Source organism: Nanorana parkeri, unplaced genomic scaffold (assembly GCF_000935625.1).
Source record: "Nanorana parkeri isolate BGI_ZX_2015 unplaced genomic scaffold, ASM93562v1 scaffold17, whole genome shotgun sequence".
In the NCBI taxonomy this organism is placed as follows: domain Eukaryota; kingdom Metazoa; phylum Chordata; class Amphibia; order Anura; family Dicroglossidae; genus Nanorana; species Nanorana parkeri.
In genome coordinates, this window is record NW_017306285.1 from 3,987,611 (window position 1) to 4,001,022 (window position 13,412).

At 45.7% G+C, this 13,412-nt stretch overlaps 1 protein-coding gene across 8 annotated transcripts in view; it reads right to left on the minus strand.

The window, feature by feature from the left end:
• TPD52L2 (tumor protein D52 like 2) overlaps positions 1-13,412 on the minus strand; it is a 25,029-nt gene that overhangs the window by 1,631 nt on the left and 9,986 nt on the right. The window contains exons 4-8 of one of the 8 annotated variants that reach the window (XM_018559698.1): positions 12,311-12,370; positions 11,894-11,995; positions 8,691-8,717; positions 4,173-4,214; positions 2,536-2,584 (exon numbers count right to left, since the gene is read on the minus strand). In XM_018559698.1, the coding sequence (XP_018415200.1) occupies positions 2,536-2,584; positions 4,173-4,214; positions 8,691-8,717; positions 11,894-11,995; positions 12,311-12,370 (280 nt within the window). Of the gene's footprint in view, positions 1-2,535; positions 2,585-4,172; positions 4,218-8,690; positions 8,718-11,893; positions 11,996-12,310; positions 12,371-13,412 lie in introns of all 8 variants that reach the window. The other 7 variants (XM_018559691.1, XM_018559722.1, XM_018559714.1 and 4 more) reach the window with 7 other exon arrangements.

Consider the following 13,412-nt stretch of genomic DNA (forward strand, 5'->3'; position numbering starts at 1 on the left):
CTTCTTTCCATTGCTCATCTAGGTCTTCATTTATCCATGCCTAGCAAAGAAAATGCTCCGTACTATAGAGAGAATGAAAGAGCATGTGACTTATTTCCCAAGCTCTCATGTAACAGAACTGGTGATTGGTCAATCGCTGTCACACGGGGGTAGGGAGTTCTCACCCTTGTATCCTCAGCCATGACCAGAGAGACTCAGAGCTTACCTAAGGCTTCCTTTTCTCACTCCTTTGGCTGAACCGTGCAGGGAGGAAGCAAAGAAAAGGTTATGCTGCTAGGACTACAGTCAACTTGCTGCTTTATAAAACAAGCAGGATCATAAAAATAACCTTTCATAGCCGCAGCTCTCATTTCAGGTTTCCATCAGAACTCTTTCATAAGGTAAATATCACTCGACTAAGCAATTTAGGATCTCCAGTGTACATTAGGCTTCATGAAATGTTGCACTGAACGTGCATCTGGTGGCAGCACTGTGGCTTAGTGGCTAGTGCTTTGCAGCAATGAGAGTCCACGGTTATAATCCCGGTCAGGTCACTATTTGCATGGAGTTTGCATGTTCTCTCTGTGCTTGTATGGGTTTTCTCTGGGTATTCTGGTTTCCTTCCACACTCAAAGACATACAGTATTTCAGACAAATTGGCTCCTGTCTAAAAAAAAAAAAATCAGCCCTAGTATGTGTGTGCCTGTATGTATGTATGTATGTATGTATGCATGGGAGATGGGGAGCTTAGACACTCCTTGAGGGCAGGGACTGATGTGAATGTGTAGTATGTAATAGGTAGAAATGTCACCAGCAAATGTCCATTTATTGCAGGAACACCAGCACTTTCAGGGCCACAAAGGGTCCCCTTCATCAAGCTCAGCCGTCATTCTGAGCCTGATGAAGGGGACCCTGTGGCCCCGAAAGCGCTAGTGTTTGAATGGCAATGTTCCTGCAATAAATGGACTTTTGCTGATTTCACTGAATGCTGGTGACATTTCTACCCATCTGTTTATTCACGGTGCCATCCGTGCTCACTTCGAGCACCCACCTGTCTAGCAGGTCATCCCTATCCGTTAAGGAGTGCAGCAAGATCTCTATTCATCACGTATGTGCAGTATGTAAAGCGCAACGGAAATTGTTGGCGCTATATAAAAATATCTATAATGAATAAAATAAGACATCTGCACACAACTGCACCAATGGTTCCTACTCCATACTCCGTTTAAAAGGAAGCAGAGCCGCCACTAGCACGGAGGCGGCGCACATGCACAGTGATAGGACTGCTAGGAACCAGGAGACAGGTAACAGACGCCCTTTAAAAAACCCCTATATACTATCATGTTGGTACCAGAGCTGCATTAGCAACCAGGGTTTGCCATAGGAGGCTGCAGCTGGAATATGTTAGACCCGCACAAACATACTGGAGGCATTTTAAACAGGAGCCTTTTAAACTACCAGCGTGTCCTTGGAGTGTGAGATTAAATCAGAGTACCCAGAGGAAACCCACGCAAGCCCAGAAAGAACATGCAAACTCCACACAGAAGCGTGTACTGGTCCCGATAGTGTCTTGGTCCTGATAGTTACCTGGTGAGGATTCTAATCAAGGGCCCCAGTGCTGGAAGTCATATGAGCTAACCACTGAGTCACTGTGCTGCCCTTTCAATATCTTCACTTTTAATGAGTTCCCAAAACATATTCATATTCATTGAATGCAAAGTAATGCACTTTGGAATTAAAAATAAACAAATGGGTTATACAATTATGGGTATGCCGCTGGGGAAGTCAGAAATGGAGAAGGATTTGGGGGTCATTGTAGACCACAAACTGAAAGGTAGTTTGCAGTGCCAGGCTGCTGTAAACAAAGCTAGCAGGGTCTTGTCCTGTATTAAAAAGGGGATGTATTGCAGGGACAAGTCTATAATTTTGCCACTTTATAGATCATTGGTTCGACCTCATCTGGAGTACGCGGTCCAGTTCTGGTCACCAGTACTAAGAAAAGATGTCCTTGAGTTGGAAAAAGTCCAGCGAAGGGCAACCAAACTAATTAGGGGTATGGAGGACCAGAGCTACGAGACGAGGCTACTAAATTTAAACATGTTCACATTAGAGGTGAGGAGATTAAGGGGGGATATGATTTCCATGTACAAAATGTTTAATGGTGGTAGCAACATTAGCGATAAACTGTTTAAAATTAACTCCGTTACAAAAACTAGAGGCCATCACCTAAAATTGGTGGAAAAAAATTCCAGCACAAGGGGCGAAGGGGGTTCTTCACAGTAAGATCAGTTAGGGTCTGGAACTCACTGCCACAGGCGGTGATTTCAGCAAATAATGTGGAATTGTTCAAGAAACTTTTGGACGATTTCTTAAGGGACCGTAATATACAGGGGTACAGGTACTACTAGAATGAGATCCTAATAGGTTGGACTTGATGGACTAATGTCTTTATTCAACCTCAAATACTATGTAACTATGTAACTATCTACGAAAGTCCTAAACAAAGCTTTTTCCATTCATTTGTAACTCTGAGTCTTTGAATGCAACAGGTCTTACCTTTGGACCCACTACGCGCTCTTCGAAGGATTTGAAGGTATTGGAGTTCCTGAGAATAAAAGAGAATTATGGTTAAGGATCTATTGACTGATTCCACATCCCTCCTTTAGCCAATTACTGCTACGGCGAGCCCTCCTCCTCCCTTGCCCCACAACAATGCACGTACAATCCAAAATCCAAACGCAAAATCCAACGCATCAAAACAAACCTTTATCAAAGTGTCTGGAAAAAAAAAAAAGTTTGCCCACTGCCCAATTTAACCAATTATATTCTCGCTAACATTTTCCAAGGAGGAAAAGGGAGAAATTGATTGGCTGTCAGAAAAATTTTCCCTGTAGACACATTGCTACAAACAAAAAAACAAATTCAGGACGCATGTTTCTTCCTCGTAATTAGAACAGGACAAGGTCACCAATGCTCCTTAATAATGACCGCTGGCAACAAACTTTTGAGGTGTTCTCTAGGTGTCAATGCAGCTGGCGCCTAAAAAAAAATCCTGCTGGCTCCTGGATTGGACAGACCGGTCCCTGAATTCCATATGAATTTGGTTTTTCGGTATCAAGTACCGATATTTTTTTTTTCGGTACATGCCGATACCTAAAGTCCCATTACGGAACTCAGGCGGCGTGTAATGACTCGCCACCTGGCTTCCTGATTAGCTGGGAAGCCATCTCAGCGCAGTGAACGCACCGCAATTCGCCACGTACGCTTAAAGTGCCGTAACGAAGTGTACCTGTCTGTGAGATATAAGCCGAAACATTTACCAAAGGCTTGTGAAATGGTAGGATGTGTTCTGATCAAACCCACAGAAATGGCCGATCCTCCTGTAACTCGTGAAACCACAATTGTTCAACGCACTCGAAAGAGTCGAATGGACTTTCCCAGCAAGAGGGCAAAATCATGTGACCATTCCAACAAGACTGGATGATGTCATGGGACTTCTCCAATAAAAGAGGATGAGGTTGCATTGGCAGATCTCATGGCTTCCTCTTTGGCCTAGGACTGTTAATTTAGGAACCGACCGTGTTCCCTCAAAGTCCCCAATGAGGTTAAAAGTGATCATTCCAGTGCAAGTCTGGATATGAAGGGTGCTTGCGGGACTATGAAGACAGTCTTTCTTTTCAGACACGGTGATAAATAACGTCCCTGGTGTTCAATGTGTTCTTAGGGATCGTGTAGATAGGGAGTTATTAGATGCTTTATATTTTGCATTCAAATATAGCGCCACGGATACACAACAAGGGCTGCATTTGACCGGCTTTGCTTGCAATACCAAAAGATGTCAACGGGACTTAATGCGTCCAAAGGAACGCAAAGCAGGACAAATGCAGCCTCAGAACAGTCACAGACACAAGTAATACAGATTGAAAACACATCAAAAGGCCAGCTACAAGAGCCCTTGCTCTACCTGCAGTGGTTATATCCATATCAGACAGTGCATGCAGCATCCATACTGAACACAAGCACGATATGTACAAACTATACCCAGAAACAGCATTTTCAAAACATTACCAAAAAATACGATTATTTCCATTGTGGCACAAGGTATGTTTATCTAAACACATGACATGTTCTAAAGCACTGTGTGGCATATGTCAGCATCTCAGAGTATTATTAGTACAGGTAGTATACCTTACCTCATTGCAGGCATGCTTATGGAGTGACGGATTGAGTAACTGCTACTCGGAAGGCATGAGGGGGCAGAAAGCAGAGTTAGCGACCAGAACACATACCCAACACGTGCGTACGAGATGACCATGCAGCCAGGATCTTCAAGTTGAAAAAGAATCTGCTAACTAGGAAGGAGCCAATCTGTCTTCTCAGCCCAAATTATATTAGGCTGCATTCTCAGTGATGTCACTGGTCTCTAGTGAATGGATAGGCCGCATTCTCAGTGATGTCACCGGCCTCTAGTGAATTGATAGGCTGCAATCTCAGTGATGTCACCGGCCTCTAGTGAATTGATAGGCTGCAATCTCAGTGATGTCACCGGCCTCTAGTGAATTGATAGGCTGCAATCTCAGTGATGTCACCGGCCTCTAGTGAATTGATAGGCTGCAATCTCAGTGATGTCACCGGCCTCTAGTGAATTGATAGGCTGCAATCTCAGTGATGTCACCGGCCTCTAGTGAATTGATAGGCTGCAATCTCAGTGATGTCACCGGCCTCTAGTGAATTGATAGGCTGCAATCTCAGTGATGTCACCGGCCTCTAGTGAATTGATAGGCTGCAATCTCAGTGATGTCACCGGCCTCTAGTGAATTGATAGGCTGCAATCTCAGTGATGTCACCGGCCTCTAGTGAATTGATAGGCTGCAATCTCAGTGATGTCACCGGCCTCTAGTGAATTGATAGGCTGCAATCTCAGTGATGTCACCGGCCTCTAGTGAATTGATAGGCTGCAATCTCAGTGATGTCACCGGCCTCTAGTGAATTGATAGGCTGCAATCTCAGTGATGTCACCGGCCTCTAGTGAATTGATAGGCTGCAATCTCAGTGATGTCACCGGCCTCTAGTGAATTGATAGGCTGCAATCTCAGTGATGTCACCGGCCTCTAGTGAATTGATAGGCTGCAATCTCAGTGATGTCACCGGCCTCTAGTGAATTGATAGGCTGCAATCTCAGTGATGTCACCGGCCTCTAGTGAATTGATAGGCTGCAATCTCAGTGATGTCACCGGCCTCTAGTGAATTGATAGGCTGCAATCTCAGTGATGTCACCGGCCTCTAGTGAATTGATAGGCTGCAATCTCAGTGATGTCACCGGCCTCTAGTGAATTGATAGGCTGCAATCTCAGTGATGTCACCGGCCTCTAGTGAATTGATAGGCTGCAATCTCAGTGATGTCACCGGCCTCTAGTGAATTGATAGGCTGCAATCTCAGTGATGTCACCGGCCTCTAGTGAATTGATAGGCTGCAATCTCAGTGATGTCACCGGCCTCTAGTGAATTGATAGGCTGCAATCTCAGTGATGTCACCGGCCTCTAGTGAATTGATAGGCTGCAATCTCAGTGATGTCACCGGCCTCTAGTGAATTGATAGGCTGCAATCTCAGTGATGTCACCGGCCTCTAGTGAATTGATAGGCTGCAATCTCAGTGATGTCACCGGCCTCTAGTGAATTGATAGGCTGCAATCTCAGTGATGTCACCGGCCTCTAGTGAATTGATAGGCTGCAATCTCAGTGATGTCACCGGCCTCTAGTGAATTGATAGGCTGCAATCTCAGTGATGTCACCGGCCTCTAGTGAATTGATAGGCTGCAATCTCAGTGATGTCACCGGCCTCTAGTGAATTGATAGGCTGCAATCTCAGTGATGTCACCGGCCTCTAGTGAATTGATAGGCTGCAATCTCAGTGATGTCACCGGCCTCTAGTGAATTGATAGGCTGCAATCTCAGTGATGTCACCGGCCTCTAGTGAATTGATAGGCTGCAATCTCAGTGATGTCACCGGCCTCTAGTGAATTGATAGGCTGCAATCTCAGTGATGTCACCGGCCTCTAGTGAATTGATAGGCTGCAATCTCAGTGATGTCACCGGCCTCTAGTGAATTGATAGGCTGCAATCTCAGTGATGTCACCGGCCTCTAGTGAATTGATAGGCTGCAATCTCAGTGATGTCACCGGCCTCTAGTGAATTGATAGGCTGCAATCTCAGTGATGTCACCGGCCTCTAGTGAATTGATAGGCTGCAATCTCAGTGATGTCACCGGCCTCTAGTGAATTGATAGGCTGCAATCTCAGTGATGTCACCGGCCTCTAGTGAATTGATAGGCTGCAATCTCAGTGATGTCACCGGCCTCTAGTGAATTGATAGGCTGCAATCTCAGTGATGTCACCGGCCTCTAGTGAATTGATAGGCTGCAATCTCAGTGATGTCACCGGCCTCTAGTGAATTGATAGGCTGCAATCTCAGTGATGTCACCGGCCTCTAGTGAATTGATAGGCTGCAATCTCAGTGATGTCACCGGCCTCTAGTGAATTGATAGGCTGCAATCTCAGTGATGTCACCGGCCTCTAGTGAATTGATAGGCTGCAATCTCAGTGATGTCACCGGCCTCTAGTGAATTGATAGGCTGCATTCTCAGTGAAGTCACCGGTCTCTTGTGAGTGGACAGACTGATACCAATATAGGTCCAGTCACAAAATGGCTCCCTCTACGACAAACACAGCCTTATTTCCACTTACTGAATGTTTGCGATCTTACAAAAGACATAAAAGGAAGTGACTTTGTAAGATGGACTTCAATAATCTCTGGCTGCATAGTGATAAGACAGAATCAGACACATCACACTGCAACAATACACAATCCACTACATACAAAGGAGGAGGACAGAGATGCATGGACTAAGACCATCACCTTTTGTACACAACATGACAGAGAGGGAGAACTACAAGAACCTTCTGGGGTATACACAGGATTAGTCAGTAGGGCCATGCAGAGAGCAGTGATAATGTGCAAACAGCGGTCAGCTACGGCAATCTACCACATCGCTCCTATAGCAGAGAGAGCGGCAATAGGCGATAATTATGGGTGGCTATGGAATAGGATACGTTGAATATTATCACTGCTCTATTGCTTTGCTGTATAATGTACTACATGAATGTGTAATGTCTTTCTATCAAATGATTCAAGTGACCTAAAGTGATTTTCTTGCCAACCTTGGAAACTGAAACCTAGCATATCATGGATACAATACACAAGCAGCATATCAATATAATCAATCGATCCAAAAATATAGGCAGCTGAATTTACTTCCAAATCTTGACTTTGATAAAAGTCAAACCTGGCCCCACCCCCTGCCAACTTTCTAACTTCTGTGCTGGTCCTTTAATGCGGGCTATATCCTTATGACATGGTCCATGTCCCAAACAGCAACTTTTGGCTCCATTTTCTAATTAATAATCATGATGTCTGATAGAAGTAAGCGATGCTGACTGTCTGCTACAGCTACCAAAGCCCTTTAAGATCTTCAAGAGGAACTTTACCCATATCGTCAAAACCTTTAGAAATGCTTAGTAATGACAGTCTACACACAGATACTTCTAATAATGGCCGCCTTTTTATTCTTTGCATATCTTTTATTTATTTCCCTCCCTATTCTTCTCACAGCGGCCATTTTAACTAAGGGCAGATGAATATCTCTCCCTTTATTTCCTGGAACTCTAGCACACGCTACTAGGACGTGTGGCCATGCACATCATCTCAGGGGAGGAAAATGCCTTTCCCTGAGATCTCATGAGATGACAGATGAGATTTCCCAGCAATGCTCTGCTGATGTAACCTACCCAGGATGCAGCGCTTGGGCACAATTACATCATTTGTGCCAAAATGGACCAGGAAGTGGAAAAAAGAAGACTAAGTAAATTAAAATATGTTTAACTAATGAATGTAAGATGATTTCATATCAGCATGCAGAGCTGTATGCTCATGTGATTTTTAGTCAAAGGGGGTAAAGGTCCGCTTGAACAAGTCCCCTTTATCACACATAGCACCAAGAGATGTTAAACCAAGGACAGGTGCAGACTATATACATATTATCTTTCAAAGATTCCATTACATGTCCTATTCTTCTACATTTTAAACATTCCTAAGCCCAGATTAAGGGTGGTCCCTTGGAACCTCTCTGAGCAATTGTTACCAGAAACACTATTCTAGACTATTCCAACAGCTTTGCCCAAGTCCTGAGCTATTAACCCAAGACCAAGCCTGGGCCCTTCATGTAGGGGACCTACCAATATCTATATCATACTTGAACTTCCCATTAACAGAAGGGTCAAGGACTCCACCACCTAGACTCTCTTTAAGAACCTGCGACTGTCTGCCATCTTGCAGAATTGTACGTACGAGACGTAAAAAGCAATATGAGATCACAGACTGTTTTAGCAATACCGGGCCACTATCCCCATACCGGCAGAACAACCATTAAGGGGCTGGTGACCCCCTACTGTTTGGCAAGCAGAGAATCCCTAATCAGTAAACTGCAAGTAGCAGAACAATAAGGTTGTACTCTTGTCAAGCAGCCAAACCTACACTTGGTGGCAAAAGTGAGCTATTATGTAAGGTATACCTAACATCTGTGTACATATAGAAGGGTGTAGACGTATATGTTGGGGAGATGAAGAACACGGAGCAGAGGACCGTCTCCTCTTACCTAAAAGACTGAGAGAAAGGGAGGGCCCTGTGAGGGAGAGGAAGGGTAGGTAGAGAGTCAGCAAAGCTGCAGAGGTCCCCTTAATACTTGTTAATCTGACATAAGGAAAAAGAAAGCCCCCTCACCATCACCCCCCCACCCCCCCACTAAACATTGGCAACCTTTTTAGAACACATTGATTACCCAAAGAGAACATCATTTAGAAAGGACAAATAAAGGCTGAACAATCAAAGTGATATCCAGTTGATACAATAAACGTTGTCACTTCTGAGAGTAGGAAAACATCTCACGATGTGATTGTGATGCAGCCCAAGACAGGGTCACTTTATACGTCTGGCTTAGGGCCACAGGACACATACTAAGGGTTCTAACAGATGAAGCTTTGCACCCACTGCTGTATGCAAAAAAGCACCACTCAAACCTCTTCCAGCCAATTGGAGCAAGCCGTTTAAAAGGGGATAACAGCAGAGGTGTTACATGGGCTTCCCAATCATATGATCCCTGTGATTGGCTGTCACAGTGATCACATGATTGGAAGCCAATGTCACAGGCTCCTGATCACTGGTGACAGTGCAGTCAGTGCTGGGGGTGCCAAGCTAGTGCGCTCCCAGCACAAAACAGCGACGCTGGCTGGAAGCATGTATGTGGCAGCATGACGTTAAAGCCCACCACCGTGCAAGCACATATGCATACAGCTGGCGGGAAGGGATTAATGTCCCCTCACCATATGTACCTTTCCTTCGCTTCCCTGCTGCTCCACTCAGTCACTGGGTGTAGTACAAGCTGCCTTGTAAAGCTACAGCCTGCTCAAGTTGTAGCTTACGCAAAGCTATGGGCAATTCCCATATGACAGCACTGGTACTTGACAAGTGGGACCAGCAGTGTAATATGAAGTGAGCAATATAATACCCCATACGCAGAAGTTTTCTCACTACTGGTAGCTGACCAGACCGGCGGGGGAGCAAAGGACGGGATTGTATAAGCTGCAGGAACGGGGCTGGAAACAAGGCTGTTGCTTTATCCTGCATGGGCAATGCACTGGTTTGCTTTATGGCAGTGCAAAGTCCTATGGGAAATATATAACTTGCATTGACAGCTAAAATATGGCATAGGTTTACTCTGACAAGCATACGTCCTACGGTAGCATTAACCACTGATGTGTGCTTCCCATACCATGCTGATCCAATGCCTGACATAATAGTTTCCATCAGTGGCGTCACAAAGGGGGTGCGGCCCGCACCCGGGTGACACCATTGGAGGGGTGATACCAAAATGACTTAGTCATTTTGGTGTCACCCCCCTCTGAAAAGTCGGGCGCTCGGTCATGGACCGAACGCCCGACAGTATCAGGAGAGAGAAGGGGATGTGGTATGCCGCCGGGTTGCAGTCTCCTCCTATCAGTATCAGAACACTGCCGCACGTGCGCGATGACGTCATCAAGCACACGCGCGGTGACGTCTCGGCGGGGTGACACTCGGACACCGCTCCGGGTGTCACCCAGCCTCGGGACGCCCCTGGTTTCCATACAGCATCGGCCTTTGACTACCTGTAAAGATGTGTATAGAAAAGGAAGGGAGAGGAGCTGCGCCATTTTCTCTTCCTTCATGCGTGCTTCTTGTTATCTCCCGAACATGAGTAAGTCTAAGAAGAACACCCAATATAAAGCGGAAGTAAAGTCGGCTGTCCACCGCAAAAAAACACAACTGGAACCCAATTTCCTCAATCCAACCAATCATTGATAAATCCTCCAAACATTGTTTGCTGGGTTAGGCCGATCTACCACGGCTGTTGCTGAAGCCGGCACCATCTTGTGAGCATTTTCTCCTGCCCTCCATCAACAAATCCCGAAAGGGAACAAGTTTCGCAAAAGCGAACGCCTAAACCAGGGATCATCCCCGGCATAGGCACTCTTCACATCTCAGCATGCTGATGGCAGGAATGTGTGATGAACTGCGCTTGTGACATTACTGGGAAACAGAGCATGGCAATGCTTTGGAGACGAGGGACAAAGGCAACAAGGAGGATGTACAATGTGCTTGTAAATGAGGAAAAGTTGCAGTTTGGAATTTACTTCCGCTTTAAAGGACACTGGGCAGGAGGGTTTTTCCTTTGCTCCGCCTCCCGAGCAGTGAAGGGACACAGTACTGATTAAGAGGGCCTGTCTAAGAAAAGTGGATAGTTATCACACGGCCACACGGGGTCTCTTACCCTCCAAAAACCTCCAAAGGCAAAATAGCTGCCTGGACCATTTTGTGGCTGTTTAGAGTGTTAGTGATGGAAGAGATTAATGGTTAGATACATAAACAAAACCAAAACAGGTGCAGATTTAGAAACATCTTCACCCCTACAGATCTTTCTATAAACACCTTTAAAGTATAAATAAATATAGATATTCTTTATCTAAATATAGATACAAAAGTACAAAGTTTAAAGTACATGTAAAGCCCAATTTTTTTTTATGTGTCCATTGTGGATAGCGTAGGGGAGGATTAAAACCACTGCCAGTTTATTTTGCCTTTCTGCTTCACTAGGGAGATTTATCATTACTTCCTGTTCCTAGACCTAACAGGAAGTGAAGAAATATCGTACCATATGAGGGAAATTCCCTCTTACACAGTCAGATGTCCCCACTGGAAGATTTGCCCTCTAGTCCTGTTCTGGTGGCAACTAAAAATATTGCCTTTACCCTCACTTTCATTCCTGATGACATTGGTGATCAGGATATATAGAGAGGGAACATCTCCCTAATAAGAATCAATAATGATAAGAATCACCCCTAGAGTATCCCCTGCCCTGGTGTCACCCCTAGAGTATCCCCTGCCCTGGTGTCACCCCTAGAGTATCCCCTGCCCTGGTGTCACCCCTAGAGTATTCCCTACCCTGGGGTCACCCCTAGAGTATTCCCTGCCCTGGGGTCACCCCTAGAGTATTCCCTACCCTGGGGTCACCCCTAGAGTATTCCCTGCCCTGGGGTCACCCCTAGAGTATTCCCTACCCTGGGGTCACCCTTTGTGTCAGTGTGTCCCAGAGATAGTGAGGGGAATTTTCCCAACAAGGAGAAGTAAAATCTAATGATTCATAGCTCCCACCCAATCCAAAATAAAAAAAACCTAAGGTCAGAAACTGAAAACTGATTGCTGATTTCCATATGCATAGCTGTCCATTATTGTCACCCCCAGAGGCTGCAAACCCCAATCCCTCACCTCATGTCCCCCAGCTTCCGGGAAATGACGGAGCCGACATTAGACAGCGCTGCGGTAGTTTTCTGCCCAGCGGTAGACAGGGTTTCTTGAGTCTTCTTGTATCTGCAGTAGACAAAAAGAGTTATATATACCAGACCAACAACCAGGAGGCAGGCAAGCAGCACCCAGCACAGGCAAAGCTCAGGGAAGCGGTAACACCAGACCTGTTAATCTAAGCTAAGCAGCGTGTTAGAACAAAACCTTAAAAGCAGGAAAACAACCAACCGCCACCTCTGTCAGTGCACGTGCGCATGCGTACTATGCACTCTGCCCCCCCTTATGCAGGTACATAGACACTCGCTCATCCGCTCACACCATTCATTAAGGACAGTGCCCCCTGCAGCAAGACAGGAGAAGTGCAACTGCACGGAAACTCACACGTCGGACTGAGTCATTTTCTCGTTCCACTCTCCGATTTTCTCTGAAGTTTTTACATAACTGGAACAAAATCGGAGATCACATATTTTAATGAGAGCGCTGGAACAGGAATAGCCACCAGAGAACAATGTGGCTGGGAGAAGAAGCATAAGGGGGAGATAAATCATCTTCAAATAACATGGCGGGGGGGTTACTAAGGCTTATAGCTGACCTCCGGCCTTCCCTTCATTCTTGCACAGTTGTACCGGCTCCTCTCCTGGACAGATATTACTTACTCTGATATCACTGCACACTGGGAGCTCCTCACAATGTGCATTAGAAGCTACAGCAAGTCACATAGAGCCCGCCTCATTTCCTGGCTGGAGGACATCCATCCTCATCTAGACTTTCCTCCCCAGCTTGGCTGTCTCTGGTCCACCCCTTTGGATTGGATTTTAGTTATTTCAGTCATGGATTCTCAGCCTCAAATGGGGGCATTACCAAGTGCAGCCTGCATGCAAGCACAGCCCGCCTAGTAACTCCCACTCTTGCAGATTGACACCCACCCATTAAGGCATTTTGATATTTGCATAACTCCGCCCAAGATCCAACCCACTGCTTATATCAGGGCTGAGGGCTCCTTAAGGGAGTACTGAGGCAGGGTGCTGTGATGTTTTCAAGTAGCTATGTACAGCACCCTCCCACCAGCTGTGATTTGCCTGCATTGCACAGAGACCCAGTGATGACATCCCTAGGACTAAAGTTAAATATGTAATGAAAATGTAAAAGGTTTGATCTCAAAATGTCATTATGCTTATGAATGGGGAAAGGAGGAATCAGGGAAGTCAAAATATAAGCAGATCAAACGTCACTTTAAATGACCAGTGTATATTTTAAACTATAGATGCATATGGATAATATTAGGGATGCAGCAATACCAGGTTTTCGCTATCAAGTACAAATATATATATTTCGGTACTCGCCGCCCGGCTTCCCTATTAGCCCGGAAGCCGTTACCAGGTGAATAGGAAGCATGTGTAATGACTCGCCGCCCAGCTTACTGAATGTAGGGAAGCTGACCAATCAGGAGGCTGGGTGGCGAGGCATTACCCCCCCCCCCCCC